At 37.4% G+C, this 21,026-nt stretch overlaps 1 protein-coding gene across 1 annotated transcript in view; it reads right to left on the reverse strand.

Annotated features, from left to right (window-relative positions):
- The window catches only part of BABAM2 (BRISC and BRCA1 A complex member 2), a 162,330-nt gene that overhangs the window by 107,138 nt on the left and 34,166 nt on the right, over positions 1 to 21,026 (reverse strand). Inside the window, exons 5-6 of the mRNA XM_061367225.1 lie at positions 9,808 to 10,002; positions 5,875 to 5,949 (exon numbers count right to left, since the gene is read on the reverse strand). Coding sequence (XP_061223209.1) covers positions 5,875 to 5,949; positions 9,808 to 10,002 — 270 coding nt within the window. The remainder of the gene's footprint in view (positions 1 to 5,874; positions 5,950 to 9,807; positions 10,003 to 21,026) is intronic.

Consider the following 21,026-nt stretch of genomic DNA (forward strand, 5'->3'; position numbering starts at 1 on the left):
ACTATCAATGCCAACTCTTCTTGATAAATGTCTTACACACAGATATATTTATTTTCATGGCCCCTGGATCGTACAATTTACTGGCTTCAGCTACTACAAACTCCTGTTTCGAACTCTGCCAGTACTGACTTGTACAGACCCACGTCTAATCTAAAATCTCAGTGGCTCATTATAATTGCATGTTATAAGGTTTACATTTAAACGATTAACAGAAGAAACTCAGACAATCTTTGACAATCTGATATTCTGTTTCAGCAATTTGATGCTGCTACAATAAGTAATATAATAAATATCATACATCTGTCTAGTTTTAAACCTTCAACTATTGGCTCCAAATGCCTGTAATACATCTCAAGTTCAGAAATACATTATGAAATACAATCAGGAAGTTAAGACTTTGTGACAGAGGCATGAAGTTAAGTAGCATAAGATTGACAGCAATGTATTAGAAGATCTCTATGGAAAGCATGGTCAAAGCATTCAGAGTTATTAGAACTACATTATTATTTCAGAATTACCTACAAGCCTTATATATTGCCAGTCTTCCTATTTGTGAAGAACGTAAAATGACAGCTGGCACCATAGACATAAGTTTCATGTGATGTACAGGTCCATCATTCTACCCAATACAGAAGACACACATACATTATGGGAAGACAGTCAAATAGTATCTACTGCAAAATGCTTTATGCTCTTTTGGGATGTACCTGCCCAGCATAGTATAAAAGGTTCAAGTCAGATCTGGACTCTAATTCCTTCTTTCCATTGACTTTGTGACCTTATGACACCACATATTAGTTTGCCAGCTAGCAACAGAATCAAATGACTTTCAAAGGAAAAGAAAACATACTTGTTCAGAATATTTAGCTCATATTTTTTTAAATTGAGCAGCTGAAATATAACTTTTTACACAAGCATGTTTGTGTTTTGGTATTTAGAGTAATTTAACACGAACCTTAAAAGCTGTCAAATAAATCAAACTGCTAAATCACAATAGTAAAGAAACCGGCCTGGGGAAAAAGAAAATACAAATCTCATTTGACCCTGAATACTATGACTTAGCTTCTGTTTGTTCTCTACTATAGCTGATTACTCACACAAGTACTGCAATCTTTTCACAGTACTTGGAATCTGGTCTACGTCATAAACAAAGGTTGCACTGAAGTCTTTTAACAGACTTCCAAATGATGAAATCACAGTAAGGAAAAACACAAATATGTTCTTATCTTTCAATTTGGACTTGATAAACCTTTTCCACTGACAGTCTTACACACAACTGTTTGGCCCCTGGCAATGTGTCTAGACAACGTCTCTTATTTGTTTCAGTTCTGAAAGATACGCACTAAATAAAATGGTCATCACAAAAAACCTCATGAAAAACAGATATAAAGATAAAAAAAAAAGAAAATCTTCTACAAAAAGCAATTAGGTCTGCTTTCTGTATTTCCTTTATTCTTGAATAGTAGAAAAAAAAAATCATTGGAAGCCTGCTGCTCACAGCATCATAGATAAATTGGTCCAGATACCAGCTATTCACCAGGGCACAACAAGCAGATACTTAAGGAAAATGAATACTTTAAAAATTACATACAAGAAGGTGTTGGCAATCACAGAACATCTTTCTTAGCCAAAACCTCAAAACCCCATGGAAATAACAGAAAAACACCTAAATGTCTTGCTTTCAACAGCATCACCGGCAACATATGCTAAAGTTCACTCATACTGTGTAATCATTCTACAGTCACATAGTCACATAACCCAGTATAATTTGTATATTACTGAGCTGGAGATTTTTAATGAATTATCATTATGATAACACATGTCCCTGTAGCTGACCAAAACCACAAAGAATGATTTGGATGAGGTATTTTAGATACTAAGTCTATCAACTCCACTACTGCCGTGGCACACATGGTACCTGTAAAGTGTGAACTGTAGACTGACTCTCAAAACCTGTATGTATAGTGAACGCTTCATTTATGAAATAGTGGCAAAAAGTAAAAATACTGCAACCAACAGGAAAGAATTTAAAACAAAAATAATGTGATTAAAACTTCAACTGCAAAAAAGGGAAGGGGAAAGCATGATAGTAAACAGATAGAGATATAAGGGTTTTCCTGAGCAAGACAAAGCTCCATTTTTGTCAATAAGAGAACCTTAATGAAAGGTTTACCAGCAATGAACCTTAAAGTTGTTTGAGACACCAGCTTGATTCTGCAGTTATTTCAAGAATTAAAATTTAATGGATATGATTCGCACTAGAAAACAATGCAAAAGTGGATAAAAAGGTCCACGTTAAATTCAAAACCTTTGTATTAAAGTATACCTCTGTAAAAGAAAGCACAATGAAAGGGTGTCTTTTCCTAAATGTACTTTTTCAGTGTAAATCAACATTTTCTTTCTGAACAGTTCTTTAGCATGGAAAAGAAAGAATGATCCTTTTTTTTTGCAAATGTGAAACAATGTGCCAAGAATACTTAGGAAAAAAGATTTACCTGCTGCAGGTGGTATTATGTTTCCAAATGCAGAACTGAAGAACTTCTACTAGAACTTCAGAATTCAGGGGAAAAGACAGTGTCGTTATGCATTGCTCTTTTAATCATTCTTGATCTTCTTTAGAAGCTCAGCTATTGTCCTTAACATGCATACACTTGAACTGAATTTTAAATTTAGTACAGTGAATACCTTTAAAATGACCTGCTTAAATCTGTGCCTCCAGTATAAAAACCCAACTTGTCCTATGCCTTAAATCATTATTCTTTATAGGGAAAGAAGATTACTCTCACCACCATCAGTGCAAATTCAACAGAGTAAGATCTTCTGATTCTGGGGTTTGATTCTCAACAACTCCAAAGGTTTTGTAACACTTACAGACTGTCCTGACAGCTTACATCCTTCAACCTGAATACTGGCAAACTGCGCAAGGCTTTCCAGCCACACTTGTGTTTACTTACTGCCATCAATAAGAATTTCAGAAGAGAGTTACAAATCATTGGGGTACTAGGAGGAACTGATGAGGCAAAAATGATGGTCTTTAAATATTTCACCAGATTTTAATACAAGTAGTATTAATTAAACATCAAAAAAGAAGATAGCAGAGAATGTACAACACAGGTTTGAACTTTGCAAGTTGTCACAAAGAAGCTGTAAGCCTGGCTCCAGACTAGAACATAATTCAAACACATTAAATTCTGCAGTTAAACATTAAGCTGTTAATACACTAACAGCCTTCTATTACTGACTGCTCCTCCACCTTTCAGGGTAATACATTAACAATTATTTCCACCGCATCAATCAATAGATGCTCTATCATCTACCATAATCCAGCAGGTAGCACTGAAGCCAACTGGCAGGCATGATGGAAAATCAACTCCTATTTTATTGCAACAAATCAAAGATCTATTTATGTCAAAAGTCTCATCAAAAAAAAAGACATAGTTTAATTTTTTTAAATAGCTTTATAAATTTGGAGCAGTCAGAGAATAATTATTTCAGCCACAACAGAGTAGTTCCAACTCTACCTGCCTTTATATTATTGTCTTAAGAGATGACATTTTTATGGCTGATAATGTCAGAATACGAGAAGCTAAATGCAGCAAGGGCAAAAGATCCATGCCTGCTGCAGAACACACACTGTCATAATTCATGCTGGAGCCTGAGTCAAACCATTCTTCTGTTGTCATCAAACACTACTGGAATAAAACAGTATTTCTTCTCCTGTGGATACTCATTCAGATTACATACCACTCTCCCACCACAGACAGTTAATATATCTGCTTGCCTGGTAGAAGTCTGTGTAAGAAACCTAAGGATTTCATCAGTACATTGCCCATCAAGAAGGATCAGCTGTTATAAGGCTGTTATATACAAAAATACATTAATTTTAACCCCCCAAATCTTAGACATTAAGTTTTTAGAAATGTGAAAATAAAGTCTTGGAAACTGATTCTGCTACCTTCTGTGCATGCCTCTTCACACCACACCATCTACATATGCAAGCAAAATAAATACACATTTTCCTTCAGACTAATGAATCATTCAGTACTCAGGGTGAACAATGCTCCACAAAGCAGTTGTGGAGCACTGATGGTTTACCCACAGTATACCAACCTTGTTTAGAGAAGGTGGAAGATATTCAGTGAACATTCCATTACATTAAGGAGGAGTATGCTGTCATGCATTAAAACGTTACTCTTTAGAATCAAAAGTAGTGTCTGTTTTTATCACAGGGGTCTTTCATGCTACATTAATTCATACATCACGTTCCAACCTCCAAGTTACACAGTTTCCTCAGAAACTAAACAGAGGTATAAGACAGTCCTGTAACTGAAGCTGTTAAGCATACTGGGTATGTACTTGTCTTGAAATTCCCACCCAATTTAAAAATGTTCCTGGAAAATAAGGCACTTGCTGTCTGCTCTTGCCAGAACTCCATGGTTTGCATTAGATGTTCTCAGTCTCTTTTTTTACCACAGTCTTTCAGAAGCAAATCACAGCTATTCTGCAGTCCAGGTTTGCTGCTGCTGCACCCTGCTTCTCAACACCACCCTTCCTGAAAAGGCCTTTGCCAACCATCTTACATCTGACTGGAAATGTTCCCATCAAGTGAGAAGAGAATGTCCTGATGAACACAGAACAAACTGAAAGTATCTGGATGTTTTGGGGAAAGTTAGGAGCAGCTCATTACTCAAACAGCAAACAGTCTACAGAAAGCAAAGACATCACAGGATACCAATCTCAGACTACAACCAAAAATCTCAGTCAGATCATAGTTATTCCTGCTTTTAGTTTCATGGTTCTTAGCTTGAGACATCTTATTTGGAGAAACTGCAATTGTGATCTAACAATAGTTGAAGACAGTTGTAACAATAAGATGAAGAGGAGGAAATGGGATCCACACTGATGTTTTCATCTTAACACATTAGTTACTCAACATTAAGTAGCTGCTCTTCCCAAATATGTAAAAGTAAAAAGATGATTAAGAGGCAGTCATGCAGTTTAAAGGAAAGATGGGTGTCTGCAGTGGAAGTTCAGCACTTCATTCTGACACTAATGGTAACAGTGACAACCCAGATCTTTCACTGTATTCTCTGAACATAGTAACACTAACTTTATAATGGATGCCACAGCAAGGGCTTGAAAGAATGACTGTCCCCTGCTGTGAAGACCACTCATTTCAAATTATTCCATCCTGGTAGTTTGTCATAGGTTTGTTTTGGGTTTGTTTGTTTGTTGGCTTTTGGGGTTTCATTGGTAAAAATACTTTTTTCCAGCTCAAATCAATACTCTATTGTCCTACTTTCTAAAGTATCTGGTCAAATTAGCATTCAGAAACAAGGTAAAGTTCAAACCTCTCAATTCTTGTCATCAGTATTTGCTTTCATTCCCCGTTAAGAAATGGTATTTTGAGTTTGCTTTTCTGCTTCTACTTTTAACATTATTGGCACAATTGGGACTGCTTATTAAAAAAAGCATTTACATAACATGAAATTCCACAGACTAATATAAGAGTTTATCTGTAAATATTTACATTTGCTCCCCAAGGTAATACCTTGGATTTAGTCAAGAGTTTGCTACTTACAATATTGTCTAAAAACCCAGAACATTTGCATTGCACAGCATCTTCTACAACAACCCAAATCCTGCAAGGTCCTTTACAGTGAGAGGTGTCTATCTACTACCTGGTAAAATGGCATGCGAAAAACCAGTATGTCCTAACATCACCTTTCCAAAACATAAACCAATCAGGTTTAGAAATGGTGGACTTTCAAAGTCTTGGAAAGGAGGAGGGCAGGAAATTCAACATTCTTACTAAGAGCATTTCCAGAACTCATACTCTCTCACAAATACTCTCAAGTTAGACATTAACCTTACCTTGAGCAGGTACGTAGGAATGTTACTGAAATCTACAGGCAACTTCAAGAGGAAGCGAGCTGAGAATTCTCCAGTCTGTGGAAGAAAGGTAACACTAATGAGACCTGGTGTCTAAGACAGAACCACAAACTGAATGTTCCGAGAATGAAGTAGTAACAAGGAAAATGTGAGCGCTCACACCAAGCAGAAGGGTTTACATTTAGAACGTTTCTTACTGGAATTACTTTAGATGGAGAAAATAATTTACAGATTTCACAGACGTTACGAGAAAACACCTTAAAAACCATAAAACATCACTGCCAGTAAGTCAACATCAAAAAGTAGTCAGAATACAATGTGCATGACAAAAACCAGACTAGGTTGTTAGGCCCTAAATAGAGACCTGTCTTAGCTGTACTCATTTCCGGACAAAGGCCTGGCAAGACATGCAAACAGCCTGAAAACAAAGCTAAAAACCTGACAAACGTAAAAGAGCATATACATGAGAGAGAGGCATCTTCCCAAGTGAATTTCGAATGACTACTGTGACACCGTACCACAAGCGTCCTCTGAATAAACATAGAGGAAAGAACTGAAGTAGCAGGTTTTATAATTAATTTTGAGAATTATGTGACTTTTAACACCTAGACAACAGTTTACTCAGAATTTGCCAAGCATCCCCTACACATTGCTCTTTATTTATGCATAAAGCGTATGCAAAGGAAGTGGAAAGGATTTCCTTTCTGTTACATACACTTCCCGAAAACCAGACTTTGTCCACCTGGTTATGAAGCAATGAAGTTGGTTCTTTTTTGAAAAACAAATGCCTGCCTGATTTCCACTATATTAATTTTTTGTTCATCTCTATTTTTTAATTCAATAAAATAGCCATATAGCAGTTATATCTGTCACGTTGAATTAGCCATACAAAATGCATTAAACATTAACTGCATAGCTATGTATAGAAAATTGGGGTATCTTGACACAAGGTAGCAAAACTTGTTTTCAGTTTTCACAGGGCCCTGTTTTTGCACACACCCCTTACTTAGTTACATAGTACCATACAACTTTTAAAACATAGTACTTCATTTTAACAGGCAAGGGGACAAATCAAAGGTGTATGAATATGTAGCATCCGTTCTTCCACAGTAACACATGTGCTACTGCACTGTTTCCTGAATGTATGAACTATGCAACAAAAAGTGAACATATATTAAAGCCAGACTTTTCATCATGATACTACTTGTGAGGATAGATGCCAACTTTCTGAAGCTGTATTATTTATGCATGCAGAAAAATCACCGCCTTCTTGTGCATGTATAACACAAAGACTGCTCTGATGACAGCCAGGGCACTTGCTTTTTATTCAGAGTGAAACTGATATCATAGACAGTGCTTCTTGTCTGGATTTAGCTTCCAAAAAATGCCCCAGGACATTGGCCATAAAATCCAGAAAGTTATTTCTGGCAAAATACCAACTCTGATGAAGAGGGATTGCCATTGAACAGATAAATGGCCTCTGATCAAAACATCAGCTGCTCCAAGACATGGGAGTAAACAAGGACTCACAGACTACATCTCTGTGTCATTCAACCATGATTATTTTGCAGAGCATTACTTCTCAAAGTGTTCTGGAGGGGCAGGGAGCAGTCCCTGTCCATGGTGCTCGCCTACCCAAATCCAACCACCTGGTCACAGCCATCAGGTAGAGTCAAATGAATCTCTGGCCACAGCACTGAGAGATTATAGAGGTAATGGGCATCTGTATCAGTCAGTGCTCTGCCAACATGAAGCTGCTGAGCTAGATAATCATAGAATCATAGAAAATCAGGGTTGGAAAGGACCTTCAGATCATCGTTTGTTTATTTGTCATTGATCTTGGAGGCACTTCACAAAATTGGAGATTCTGGAATAAATGCATAAGAGAAAATTTCTGTTCCATTTTGGGACACAGCACTGAATTGAGGCCTCCTCTTCAAAGCTTTCTAACTCATGCACTTATAATGATTGCTTTCATAACATTGTACAAGGTTCACTCATAGATGATAACTTCATGAGCCTGGTGAGCTACTATTGATCCCTGAGAGATGGCAATAACATGATTTTCAATGACTTCCAGGAAAAGGAGGTAACATGCAGCTTATCTCATTTTTCATATAAACACTCCTGTTGCCCTGATAATCAAGACTAACAAAACAGTTGTAAAGGACAGGAAAAAGAACACGAGTTAGTTTCATAGTTTTGAGTTTTAGGACACTCATAAACAAGCCTCTGTCATGTATATAGCAGGTTCATAGAACCTCCAAACAAGGCTCTCAGTCTTTTCTTGATAGAGAATATAAACTTTGAAAACAAAGCACACGCTACAGAAACCTCAAATAGCTCTGCAGTGATTTAAAGGATTTATCCCAAAATGTATGTAAGATTTATTTTATGGAAGTATTTTTAACTAAGACAGCATTTCAAATATAAAAAAAATAAACTGTTTATTCAGTCATTAAACAAAGACTGAGGAAAGACTTAAAAGACTCAAGTAGATACTGCTTTCCTATTGAAAAAAAAAAGGAAAACACCCATAGTTTTCTACAGTCTTGAGTGGAATTTTGACAGCTGCCAAAAATTGTGACAAAAATCTCAGTAAAGTTCAGGAAGTCTTTTGCGTTTCAATAAATTAGTCTGATGATATTTACAGATGTGGCAAGTTGTTTGTGATGGGAGCTATAGAGAACAACATTTAAGAACAAATTAATGAAATATTCTGATCTATGAACATCAGAAAACTGAAATTCTCTGATAAAGAAAATTTTACTTGGCTTAAAATAAAAAGCCTATGTGACTTGTCTAAGAAAAGAAAAACAGTACTGAGAGTTGTAAACATCCTTGTGTCACCTGTAACTTAAGGACGATTAAAGTGACATAAAGCTGAATTTTGGGCCCTGATAACAGGAATGCTGAATTTTCATCAGTTTTCTATTTCAGCAGATGCTGCTTCTGAAGGCCAGTATATCCTGAGAGTATGCTATTGATGAAAGTAAGAGGGAGACGTGTTCAGCATAAACACAATGGAGTATTTCCTGACATATCTGACTCCAAACTTCCCATGATAAATATATATTACCAATGCAAAAAAAAAAAAAATGATTTTTGTAAAGCTTATTCTGTGGCAGAGATCCATTTAAAAATCCTAAAAAAATAAACCACCCATAAACCAAAATGCCTACAGTGCCAATAGCCTCATTATAGGAGGATGAGATGGTATACATGGAGCATTTCTATGCAGCACGACACATTTCCTTAGGCAAAGGATACAACTTCAGGAAACAGATAAGCCAGTTTAATGTCTAACTGTTGTATGAAGACATGGCCCTACAAGGTCACTGCTCTAACCCCATGTCACCTCTTACTGTCCTTCTGCAGAAATTGTGGTGGTTGGGGTTTTTTTTCTCCAGTTTAGGTTCCTGAAACAACTCAGCTTAAACAAATGCCAGAGGGACACAGGCAGCTGCAGCGACTCAATCGTAATATGGCACCACACCCTAATACATCCTACCTTTAAGCAGGCTGACTAGGACAGGGCATCATACCAACACTGTTATTCTGCCTCTCAAATCTTCAGAGCTAACTCAAACTTCCAAACACTACACTGTGCCCTGTAAATACTGCACAGGCCATTCAACAGTTTTCACAGCTTTCATCTGTAACTCAGATGAACTAACACCAGGTTGAGAAACAGTTACTCACCTGGAAATCTGGTTCGACCAAGGTAGTTCAATGACAACAATGTACAAAACAGGAACATAAAAAGTGAGCTGAAGTCAAATAGAAGTTTTCTCCATTTGAAACAAGGCATGGAGATTCACAGAAACAACTCAAGTTTAGCAAGATAAGAGCTGTATTTATTAAAATGAAAGTGTCACTAAAAACACTTTGGCAGAAATATTCTTAATAGCTTACCCAGTTGTTTTTCTTGCCAGCATAGATTTCCATGTTTTCTCCATACTGGGGCTCTTCAAGTAAAGTCTGATATTCGAACATGAGACGAGAGCTCTCACGTAATCGGCCGCATTGAAATTGGTGATACTGCTGCACAAGCTCTTTCACAACAAGCAGGAGACATTCAGGGTTTGAAGGATTCCAAGAAGCTAAATTCTGTTGAATTAGAAAAGAACAGAGACCAAAATTGTCTACAGCAATAGAAAGACAAGCACTCCCCCTTCCATACTGACACTAAAGGCATGAATGCACATGGAAGCTTTGTGACAAACAAAATAAATCATAATATTAAATGCAAAGTTTATATCATGCTTTGGAAGGAAACCAGGTCATGACTTTCAGCAACACGATTCATGATTTTTGAATGACTGTGGCTGGCAGTGCTGCATTAACTGTCTACTCATCACTCATTTCTGTGATTAAAAACATACATCTCTGTCACATGAAAATGGTTGGGGGAAACAAGAGTTCTGGAAGGTGGTGATCCCATTGTTCAGAAACACAGACATTGTTCTTGCTTTGCTAAAAAGACAAACTTATGATCTTAGAATGTGGATGGAGCACTTAGGGGAACACTTGCCCCTGAGTACAGATTTGAAAAGGACCGGGTATCTACATCATTTACAGACTCACCCAAGACTGACAGGCTCAGCTTAAAAAGCACAACAGGACATAACTGCTGATCACAATTCGCTTTGTTTTACATGGATGAATGAACAGTTCAATGAACAGTTACAGGAATAAACTGTACTCCTTAAACCTCTGTCCTTAGAAGCTACCACAGTGTCACAGACTTTACATTTGATGATGGCTTGAAGTAGATGCACTGGTTTGGGGTTGGGTTTTTTTTCCCTTCTAGACAGTAAGAACACTTATAAAATGAGAATATTATCACTTCCATATCTTAAAAAGTAAATTACATTCTGGAGTAATTGTTGAATGGCTGAGATACTAATGTGATTCATCTAAGTTCCTCAAATACATACTACCAAGAGACTAAAAGCCTTGTTCTACCTTGTCTGCATCTACAGCTTGCAAAACCCCATCTTGACCCATTTAAGCCTATCCAATTCTACAGAATTTGTCAGGTAGACAGCGTCTTCTAGGAAACACATTTTGTATCAAGCAGTCTAAAACCAGACAGAGTATAACCTTAAATTTCCTGTTCCCAAGCTGCTGCTGAAATAAAGCATTTCCAGAAAGCCAGAGGATGTAATATGCCAGTATGTATTGATATCAGCCAGACAAGTGGGAATAACCTTTCCTCCTAATGTCATTGGTATAACACAATAGAAATGTTCTGTCAAAGGAAATGACCAGCAATATTTTAATAACTGACCTAAATGCAACCAAACCTTTTGTTTTTTAAGTAACATTACACTACAGAACAAAAAAAAAAAACCTGAGCAAGAGGAAATCCATTGTCATCTGTCCAGCATAGAGCAAGAGTACTGCTCTCTTCAAAGAATTCAAGAACACTGCATGAAAGCTGGCTTTATGCTGTATTGCCTTAAAGCTACATGAATTAAAATGAATTATTTGACTGTAGGATCCTTACTAAATACCTTTCATTCAGTAAATATTCAAACCAAGTACAACCTGGTTATAAAAACAAATCACCTGGAGAAAAACTCAACTACCCACCCAGTGCATACATCAATTACAACAGATTCTCACTGATGAAAGCATAAATATACAATGGTTAAACACATTCTCTGTAACACAAATTCTCATTTAAATAAACATCCATTTTGAACTTTTGAATTATAGTATTGTAGTGCTTCTTGGCTGGCAGTTATCCATTGCATTTCTGCCCATTCTGTTAACTTTGCAGAAGTGCTGCTCTTTTCAGAAAATCAAATCTTCCAAATTTTAACACAAACCCTTCTGTATACAATGACATATTTATGTATGCAAAAAATCTTACATAGGTAAGTGCTGCTTACTTGCCCTCATCAAGATTTATTCACCTGAAAATCCTTTAAAACCATTTTATTGTGATCCAATTTCAACAGTATGTCAAAATCCATGTTACATGGTTCTCTCAAACTCTACCTTCTTTAAACTTTCTTCTATTTTTGAAATCAAAGACAAAATAAGCAACTACCTGTAACACACACTGTTGAAACCTAACTACAGCAGAATTTGGTGTGATCTGTTGCAGAATGTCTTAAGCGCTACGGTTTCAGCATTATAATGATTCTTCCGAGAACACACAAGGATTTGTCGTTTCAGTCAATGAGTAGTGACTCTGCAACAGCAAGTTGACCTCCTTCTTTAGAGATAAAGGATCTCCTAAACAAAATTTTATTTAGCCATGCAGCATTATATTCAGCAAAACCTTAAACTAAAGGCTTTGAAGCGAAAAGAAGGGTAGCCTGTGCGCTTATGTTCTGATTGTTTGCCTGAAGGCTGTATTCCAACCCTAGCCAATGCAGCTTTTTAAAGAAATAGTATTTTAAAACACTTTAAACATTAGAAGAACAAAGTGAGCTTCCAGTATTTCTGTTCTCCACGGATCCAAGTTTTGCCACAAAACTCAAATCTTGCGTAAGAGTCATGCTCTGAAAGCAACTTCAAAATCATGAGGTTTCAGAAAAACCCTGGAACAAACATAACCTCATTTTCTGCAGCCAGACTGCTGAAGCCTGGCAGGTACGAAAAATCTAATTCAAGAAATAACCAGCAAATATGTACACAGCAAAAGACTTGTTGCTTTCTGTGGCTTCGGTCAAAACCTCCTTCTGCTCTTCTCAATATGACCTTCAATTTTGTCGCTGACAAAATTTATACATTCACATCATCGTACCAGAACATCATGCATGCCAAAAAGACAGGGTTTGGTTTTTTTTTTTTAATCTGAAATTACTATAAAATTCCAATTTAAATGAATTTTATATTACAAAATGACCATACTGACTGGGGTTTTAAGTCAGGTCTTTCACTCAATAAATCTTTTCTAATTTGAAATGAGATTTCTGCAGACTTTCCAGGGAGTTAATCAAATTTTACAGAACAATCATTAAAGCATTTAAAATAAAGAAATACAGAGTTGGATCCAATTCCTTCTCTGGTTTGCCAATAGATATCTTTTAAGTGAACTCTGCAGTGCAAACTCTCCAAGTTTCTCGTAAGTTAGCCAGCTAGACTGAAAGTGGCCCACTGTACAACAATATACAAGTATGAATCAACCCAGACTGTGCATCTTCAACTAGATCTGCATTTATGCTTGTCTCATATGAAGGCTTATATTCACATCTCAGATTGGTTATGACCATTTTTAAGGTTATTTTTTCAGCTTATCATAGAACATACCTGTCATTTCTGAGCACATGCATGGAGGCTCAGTTAAATACTTCTCTCTGTCTAGACACTGCTCTTATGTCTTTCTATAATTCCAAAAAACCAGGTTCTTCAGACCTTAATTTCAAGCTTTTAATTGGATTTTGGCTTGGTCATACTGCATCAAAAGATGACTATGTATTTTGGTATGCATATATATATATATATAAACCATATATTGTATAGTTTAGTAGCATCACAAGATGACTATGTATTTTCTTGCATTACAAAAGTCCAGTAATGTCATCAGTGACAACCGGCTAATCCCCATTTTCACCATTAAGGAATGAATTGAAAATGTAATGGAACAGGAACTTCCATATGACAAACCATCGATGCCCACAAGTTGTAGCTACTGTCCTACAGAAGATGACCAATAAATCTTTACCTATCTGTGAGAAAGCAATTCAACTTAAGGAAGCTGAGTATTCTTTAGTAGTGGAAGCTTCCCTGGCAATTGCTAACCTTTTTCTTTATTGGCCTACATTTCAGGATAAGGTCTTAGAGAAAATTAGAACGCTAGATCTTAAGAGTAATTAACCAATAGCATGTATGTCCACTAATTCTGCCCTCCACCTCACACTGTGTGGCAATATAAAAACAATATACCGTTATTATACAAAACCTAGTTGACAGTAGGCATCCATTAAAGTATGTCTACACTAGAGAAATGCAAAGTGATTCAGGAGGTCTGTTCTGAAGATCTGCCAGATAATCAGTTCAAACAAGCTCACCAAAGAGCATCAAGTTGCACTAAGAAGTATAACCCCATAGATTTTGTTGGGCTGCAGAGTCAATCTTCCTTTTCTCTGGGTTTTGATCCTGTCTCCTGCCAGCAGTTGGTTCCATAGCAAGTAAGCAAGGGGTTTAGGCTGTAAGACACAACCAAGGTACTGAGAAAACAAATATACTTAAGAGCGTGTATAAAGAGGCAAAAGATATCATAAGGCCACCCACAGAGTGAAAATGAAGCCATTTCAACAGTAACTCATTTAAATGACTAGCAGTGACACCAACTGGATTTCAGGAAGAGACAAAGAAGATTTGCAGGCAGACGGTATCAGTTCCAGTGAGATGATCTTAGAGGTGAGGCAAGTGAACCCCCCCCACATAAAGCAGCTTCTCAGGCCCACTAGCAAAAACATGCAGACTCCAGGTTTCCAAAGTAGCCATACTACTCAACTTTTGGCAAAGAAACCACATTTAAATTTTGTTCTGGAACATTTTGTGCTTTGCAATCTTTCCTTTATCCTTCCAAAAAATCTAACTGAGAACCTATGCGAACTACTCAGTGTCTGTGATTACCTATTCCTCCTTTTTTAGAACATAATGCACCTCATGTTCCATCAGCAGCTAATTCATAGCCTCCTTCACAGGTTACTGCTTATTTCATAACTCCAGGCAACGTCTGCAGTGAAGTATAATTCTACGCTATCAGAAAGAAAATACGATCATTTCTAATTGATCTGAAGTTGTTTTTCTTTGAAAATGTGTTTAAATATCCAGGTTGCCAGAATATCTTCCAGGAATGTGATTTTTAAAGAAGACAGATTGTAACTGTTTTTCCTGGCTATACTACAGGAAACAACACCAAGATCTTATTTTAAGTTAGTGTACTTTTATATTTCTAAGCAAGAAATTAACTTCCACGAGAAAGAAATCAGTAAACAAAACCTCCCAAGCCCGTAACAGTGGTAATGCATCTCTACAGATCTTTCATCCAGAATTATCATAAAGAATAATGCAAGGACAGATTTGCATTTTGTTTATATCTCTGCACACTACATGCACGCAACTTGCACTCTGCAGTGGTTTAAAATCAGTACCAAAGGAAGTTTCTACCTGAAAGAGGAAAGATCACACTGTGACATTAGCACTTAAGCTCTGCATAAATACAGAGGAGACACGTAGAGGTCCAGAGGGTACAGCATTAGCCTAGAAACTGGGATACCTGGTTTCAGTTCCTACTTTGCTATAATCATCACGGGCCACCATGGGGAAATTGCTCACAGAGAAAGGCACAGGATAATTATCTGCCATATGCTCACATCTTTCTATCAACAGATATTTTTCACAGTATTTGCAGGGCTGGAGTGTTAGAACAACTTCAAAGGCTTCAGTTTCTTAGCAGCCAGCACTTAAACATCCTACAGGCTGCAGCTTCAAATCAATCACTGTAAACCTACATGCCATCTACTTGTCATCTTATTTTCACAGGTTCTTCGAATCCCCCTCCCCCAAAGCACCACTGGAACAACTTTCTGGAGTGATCTGCTGAAAATGATCATTTTTGGGCACGAGCAAACATCAAAACTTAACATTTCATAAAAACAGTTCAACTCGGGAGCACTTGTCATGGCAACTACGACCGAAAAACTTACAGACCTTGTGTGCTCTACTAGCTCTTGTGTCTAACAGATAAAAAGTTGTAAAGGTATTAAAAAGATATTAAAAGAAGATATTAAAAGCTTTGCATAAAGCAAAGCTTGGGATAGTCAAAATTTACTTTATTTTTTAAGTTTTAGTGAGGGGCTGTGAAAACTGGATGCATAAATTACAGCAGCTTATAAATGCTTACCTCTAATCTCAAATGCCTGAAGGCCTTAAATTAGCATGAAAACGCAGAGCAGGAAAACAACGTATTAAGAAATGAATTCTGCTTTTGGAAAGCACCTTACATTTTGTATAAGATTACCTTCCCTCTTTTCTTCCACTGGACACACAGTGTGATTCTTGATCGATGATCCCACACTAAAAGCAACTCTAAAACAAACCCCAGCAAATCTGACACATGGAAGACATTCCTCTGCATTCACCTAGAATATATGAATCACTTTCTCTCCAAAAGGAGAGGCAAAAAGGAGCAAACTAAACTTCCAAAGGTTACTACAGATTACTCCTATGCCCTGCCGCAGGAGCAGTTAGGACAGAGCTGATCTTTGCTAAGGGTGCTTTGGAGATGCAGAAACTGTGAAGCTAAGCCCAGGGGAACACTTCTAAGTTGTACCCTCTTCCTGGAAAAAGTCTGCCTGTTTCTCCCACAGAGCTCTCTTACAGATTAATCAGACCCTTAAAAGCTACAACTGCCTACTGTCAAAGAGAGAGAGTACAATGCTATCTAATTAATCTCCTAAAGACTTGGCACGCAGAAGAATTTCTTGTCCTACTTTGCTAAGGGATTAGAGCAAGTTTTGCTCCTTTCCAGACCTCCCAGCACACCTCTCTTGGAAAGCAGATGGTACCTTTATCTGTTCCAAGAAGGAATTTCTTAATTCCCTCAGCACGTATAATTCCTCGGATAGGGAATCCAATGAACTAATCATTAGTTAATCCATGTGAGTACACAACATCTTTCCCCCCTTGGGAGTCGATTACCAGAGGCGTACATATTTAACTAGACACGACAAGTAAAAGGAACAAAGCATGAAGACCAGATTCATTTCAACATGAGACATATGCATGTGCATCTTCTATCTAAAGATTTACTCATCATGCACTGATGGTAGTGTGAACAGGCTCCAACTCTTCAGGCCCTCGGTGGACCAGAGAACAGATCACTGTCTCAATGTTAACACTTCACCTCAAGAGCCCCTTTTTAAACAGCAAGTCTTTCACTCTTATCACAATTTCACTCCAACATGACACCATCTGCCTGAAGAGTCTTTTGTTTACTCAATCTTCTTGCTTCCTTGGGCAACCATTAGTGATAACAGAGAAAGTTGTGCTTCTTGGAGGAAAAACTGATGCTTATTGAATATAAGGGGAAGAGACAGTTAAGGAGACTAGGGCATTACTAGATCAACCTGACTGGCCACAAAAGAAAGCTTTGCTGGAGAGAAAGACATTCACAGTGTTAATAATGGCAGTGTAATACACTGAGAAAATCTGAGCAAGTTCTGCAGGTTCTTCCAAGCACTTGCTAAAACTATCCTTACAAAGTCTAGAAATCCCTTTAAGTGTTCCTACAGAAAAGGAATTAACAGCTAATACACAGTGATCATATCAGAATAGATAGCACTAGATTTAGATGCCTTTAAAACAGGCAGTGGAAGAGTTGCTACGCATAGCTCCTTAAACGAGCAGTGGTGAAAAGCCTCTGAAAGTGGGCAAAGTCTCTGAAAACTGGTAAAAAAGATAAGCCAAAAGAGAAGCTTTTGCTTTGTCTTCATCAACTGCAAGTTGCCCTTGTGAAAATACTGAGCAACATAAGCAACTGATGTTGGGAGGAAGCAAGTCACAGACCCAGCAGTCATTGCCTACAAGAATAATTGCAGATTCATTGACTTCAACTATCCCTTAAAGAATATTTGAGGGCATACTGTGTGTGTCGTCCCCCCCATTTATTATCCAACATAACTACACAGTTCACAACTTCAATTTTTCTCTTGTTCATATTGACAGACTTCACTCACTCTTAAGGCAAGATACATTAGTACAAGGTACTGATACAGATTAACTGTCTCTGATGGGGTATTGTCACAGCCCACAGAATAAGTGGTCTGGAGGACCTTCAAATGTTGAAAATGGGCTTCCAGAGGAAATCTGAAAACATTTGGATTAAGTGCCATAGTGAGATGGATTTGCTAGCACTCTTAAAGAGTTTGCACATAAACACAGTCAAAAACCCTGAAGAACTGGAAGGAACACCAGGAAGATGGAAATAGTATCTGATTGGACAAGTAAATTAAACAAAGCACAAATTAAACAAAAAGGGGTTAAGGAAAAAAACAAAAACAACTAAGTTTGAAATGCATTCAGGTTTCAATCATGCAAGGGTACCTTGCTGAAAAGATAGTAAGAATGTATATTGGCAAAGCTACCTAGCACAGCTTTAGCTGTATAGAGAGTGTAAGTTTAGACACAGCCTAAGCTTCAGCTTGTGCACCAGCTCACTGACAGCCTGCTCAGCTCTCCCTCACACCCAGAATTAGAAGCAACCTTGTCCCACCACTAGCCTTTCAGTCTCCAGGGGTCAGAGAAGAGCAAAGATGATCTCTCCTGCAACACAAGAACTAATTAAGAGATGAGTGATGATTTTGCAAGTGCCCATATGGCAGCTCTCAGCTAAGACTAATACCTACACATATAAGCAGCCCTTCATCACCTACCAGGTCTTCAGGTCTGCTACTCAATTTTACACTTAGTGGGGCAACTCAAGCTCAATAGAAACTGTTGCCCACCTAAGAAATGACTTAATTCACTGAGTAATCAAGATTAATTCAACATGAATTCAAGAGAGAATCCAGGAACTCATGAGGCCACTACTCTGGACACAGGTATAAAAGCTAAACAGACATAAGCTTGAAAGAAATGTAAGCTTAAACATCTTTTTCAGCCTTTACAGTAAGATTTAAGCATCTGTTATTGTGGTCCAACCTTCTGGATCACCTAACACTGTGACCTTGAGAAAGATGGTCAGACTCATGTGACAAATGAAAATAAACTCTTTTATGGTTTTTTAAACTAATATACACCATGAATGGAAAGTCATTAAATGGTTTTTCCCCTGTTTTGCTAGTCTACAATCATTAATTCTCTCATCACATCCACATTAGTTAGCATGGCAGAAAAGTATTTTCTCCCACTTTGCCATCCTTCAGTCAAACGATCCATACATATTCCTAATATTCTCCTGTAACTAGTATTTCCTGGACTGAAATACTATATTTTAAGAGCTAATACTCTAGATTTTCCACATTTTAGGGAGGAATTGCATTATCAGAAAAGCTTGTGCCACAAAATGAAAGGAAATGTTTCCCCCCTGAGCCCTTCAGAGAACTAATGGAATTAATTTTGCATTCTGTGTTAGCAAGATTAGAACAAGAAAGGTATTTTCAGGTATTTTCTTCCCTACAAAATTAAGCAAGCAATATCGAACTGTGGACATTTTTCCCAGTTTCTGGATTTGCTAGGTGAAAAGCTCAGCCAAAATGCTGTGATGAACTAAATCAGAACTACTGAACTAACAGCATATTCTCTTCTGCTTACACTTTGAGACAGAAAGCCAAGTTTTGTAAACTGTGCTAGGAAATGCTGAAAGTTTGGAAAATGAAAGTAAGGTAAACATATACAACAATTTAGATGAATAGAAAATCACAAAGTAATATAATGTAGCTAACTCCATCTCAGCCCTATAAACGTTTTGGACTAAGAGGACAGATAAAATGGAAGAGTTAGTAGACAAATTCAGAACACTAAAACAAAGAGAAAAAGGAGCAATTTCCCATTATAGGAAGGCCTTGAAGGAAGAGTAAATGGAAAGATGATAGGAAAACCTTGTTTTCTGTCATGGTCTTGAATTCCTTCTGCTGAACTGTACCACACAGCTACACAGACAATCCTAACCCTCGCTCTCAGCACCGTATGACTTCTCAAAAGGACCTCCTGGATTCTGGCCTCACACAGGTTATAGTCAAGCTGACCCAGCCACCTCAGGAGATGATTCCTAGCCAGCATCCTCTTTTGGGGATTTTAAACCAAGTACAAGCACAGCAAAAATAAAAGGCAGAAAACCTGTGCCTGGTTTGTGACAGCCCTTGTTAGTTGCATCAAGGAGGAAAAAACGAGGATTGCCTGGGGGAACTGCATGGAGCTCAGACATCAAACCCAGACCAAAATACACCCAAAATTAGATCCTTTCAGGTCTGGCTTAAAGAGCAATAACTCTATTGTTTGAAAACATGGACAAAAACGTATACCATAAAAGCCAACAATACTGGCCAAAAGGTCCTCCTGTTGGTAAAGTTCCTGAGTTAAATTACTCTTCTGATGGTATAAAATGTGACTTTGTTACCACTGCTTATTCATACCATATAAACCTCAGCAACCATATGCCTTTACCATGTATATGTGTACATATATGCACACATACGTCCCCAATACATAAAAATGGGTAGGATTGATATAGAAGGACAGGAATAAACAGTTTTCAGAACTCACATTTGTTTTTAGAAAATCAAACAGCAAATAGCACTGGATTATAAATCATCAAAACACATCCGGATATAGAAAGCCAGGAGATGACTAAAAAGTGAACACAAAAAATATGAATATAAAGAAGTTTAAAACAAGAAAAAGAATCTAATAAAATGCAGGATCCAATCCTGCGTTCTGTTTCACTTAAATTCCCCAAGTTCAACTGAAAACAAAGTAATTTAAGGCTTTCAGTACAAGTGTAATAGGTTGGAGGTCCAAGAACGAAATCTGCTGCTGCCATCCCAAATAAAGCAAGCAGAAGTGACAGTAATGCCAAAATAATTTGAACTTACCCACACATTTCCCAGACAAAGAGAACCTGCTGCGTGACTTTAAAGTTTAATGTCATATTCTGAAAACAATCGTGCTCACTGCTCTTATGTGGGGCTTTCATACCAGCACACGTAACATCTGCGTCTTTGCCAATAATAAAACAGACAGACTTTTTAGAGCAAAATAGTTCAAACGGCATTAACTAACATAAGGGGTATTTGTGCTTTTTTGTAGTTACTGTGAGCACAGGAACAATTGATGCTGTTCACCATCAGTCTCATGCACCTGATAGTAAATGAACATTAGTTATGGAACAGGGAGATATTTAAAGGATCTCTACGCTACTCATTAAAAGCTAAATCAGCAAGTTGACAGTAATAATGATTAAGATTCTGAACACAGCTATAGAAAGCAATACAGCCGTCATGACAGTCATCATATAGACAAATGATAAACATGGAGTCTAATAACTACAAATACAAGAACTTAAAATAAACATTGTTTTACAGGAGATACAGAGCATGACAGCCAATTCACTCAATGCACACAGTTAGCTGAATCAACTCTACAGTGACTGAAATGTGCACTCA

Source organism: Neopsephotus bourkii, unplaced genomic scaffold (assembly GCF_033783945.1).
Source record: "Neopsephotus bourkii isolate Nb327-2 ecotype Australia unplaced genomic scaffold, CSIRO-AGI_Nbou_v1 NB_1373, whole genome shotgun sequence".
Lineage (NCBI taxonomy): Eukaryota > Metazoa > Chordata > Aves > Psittaciformes > Psittacidae > Neopsephotus > Neopsephotus bourkii.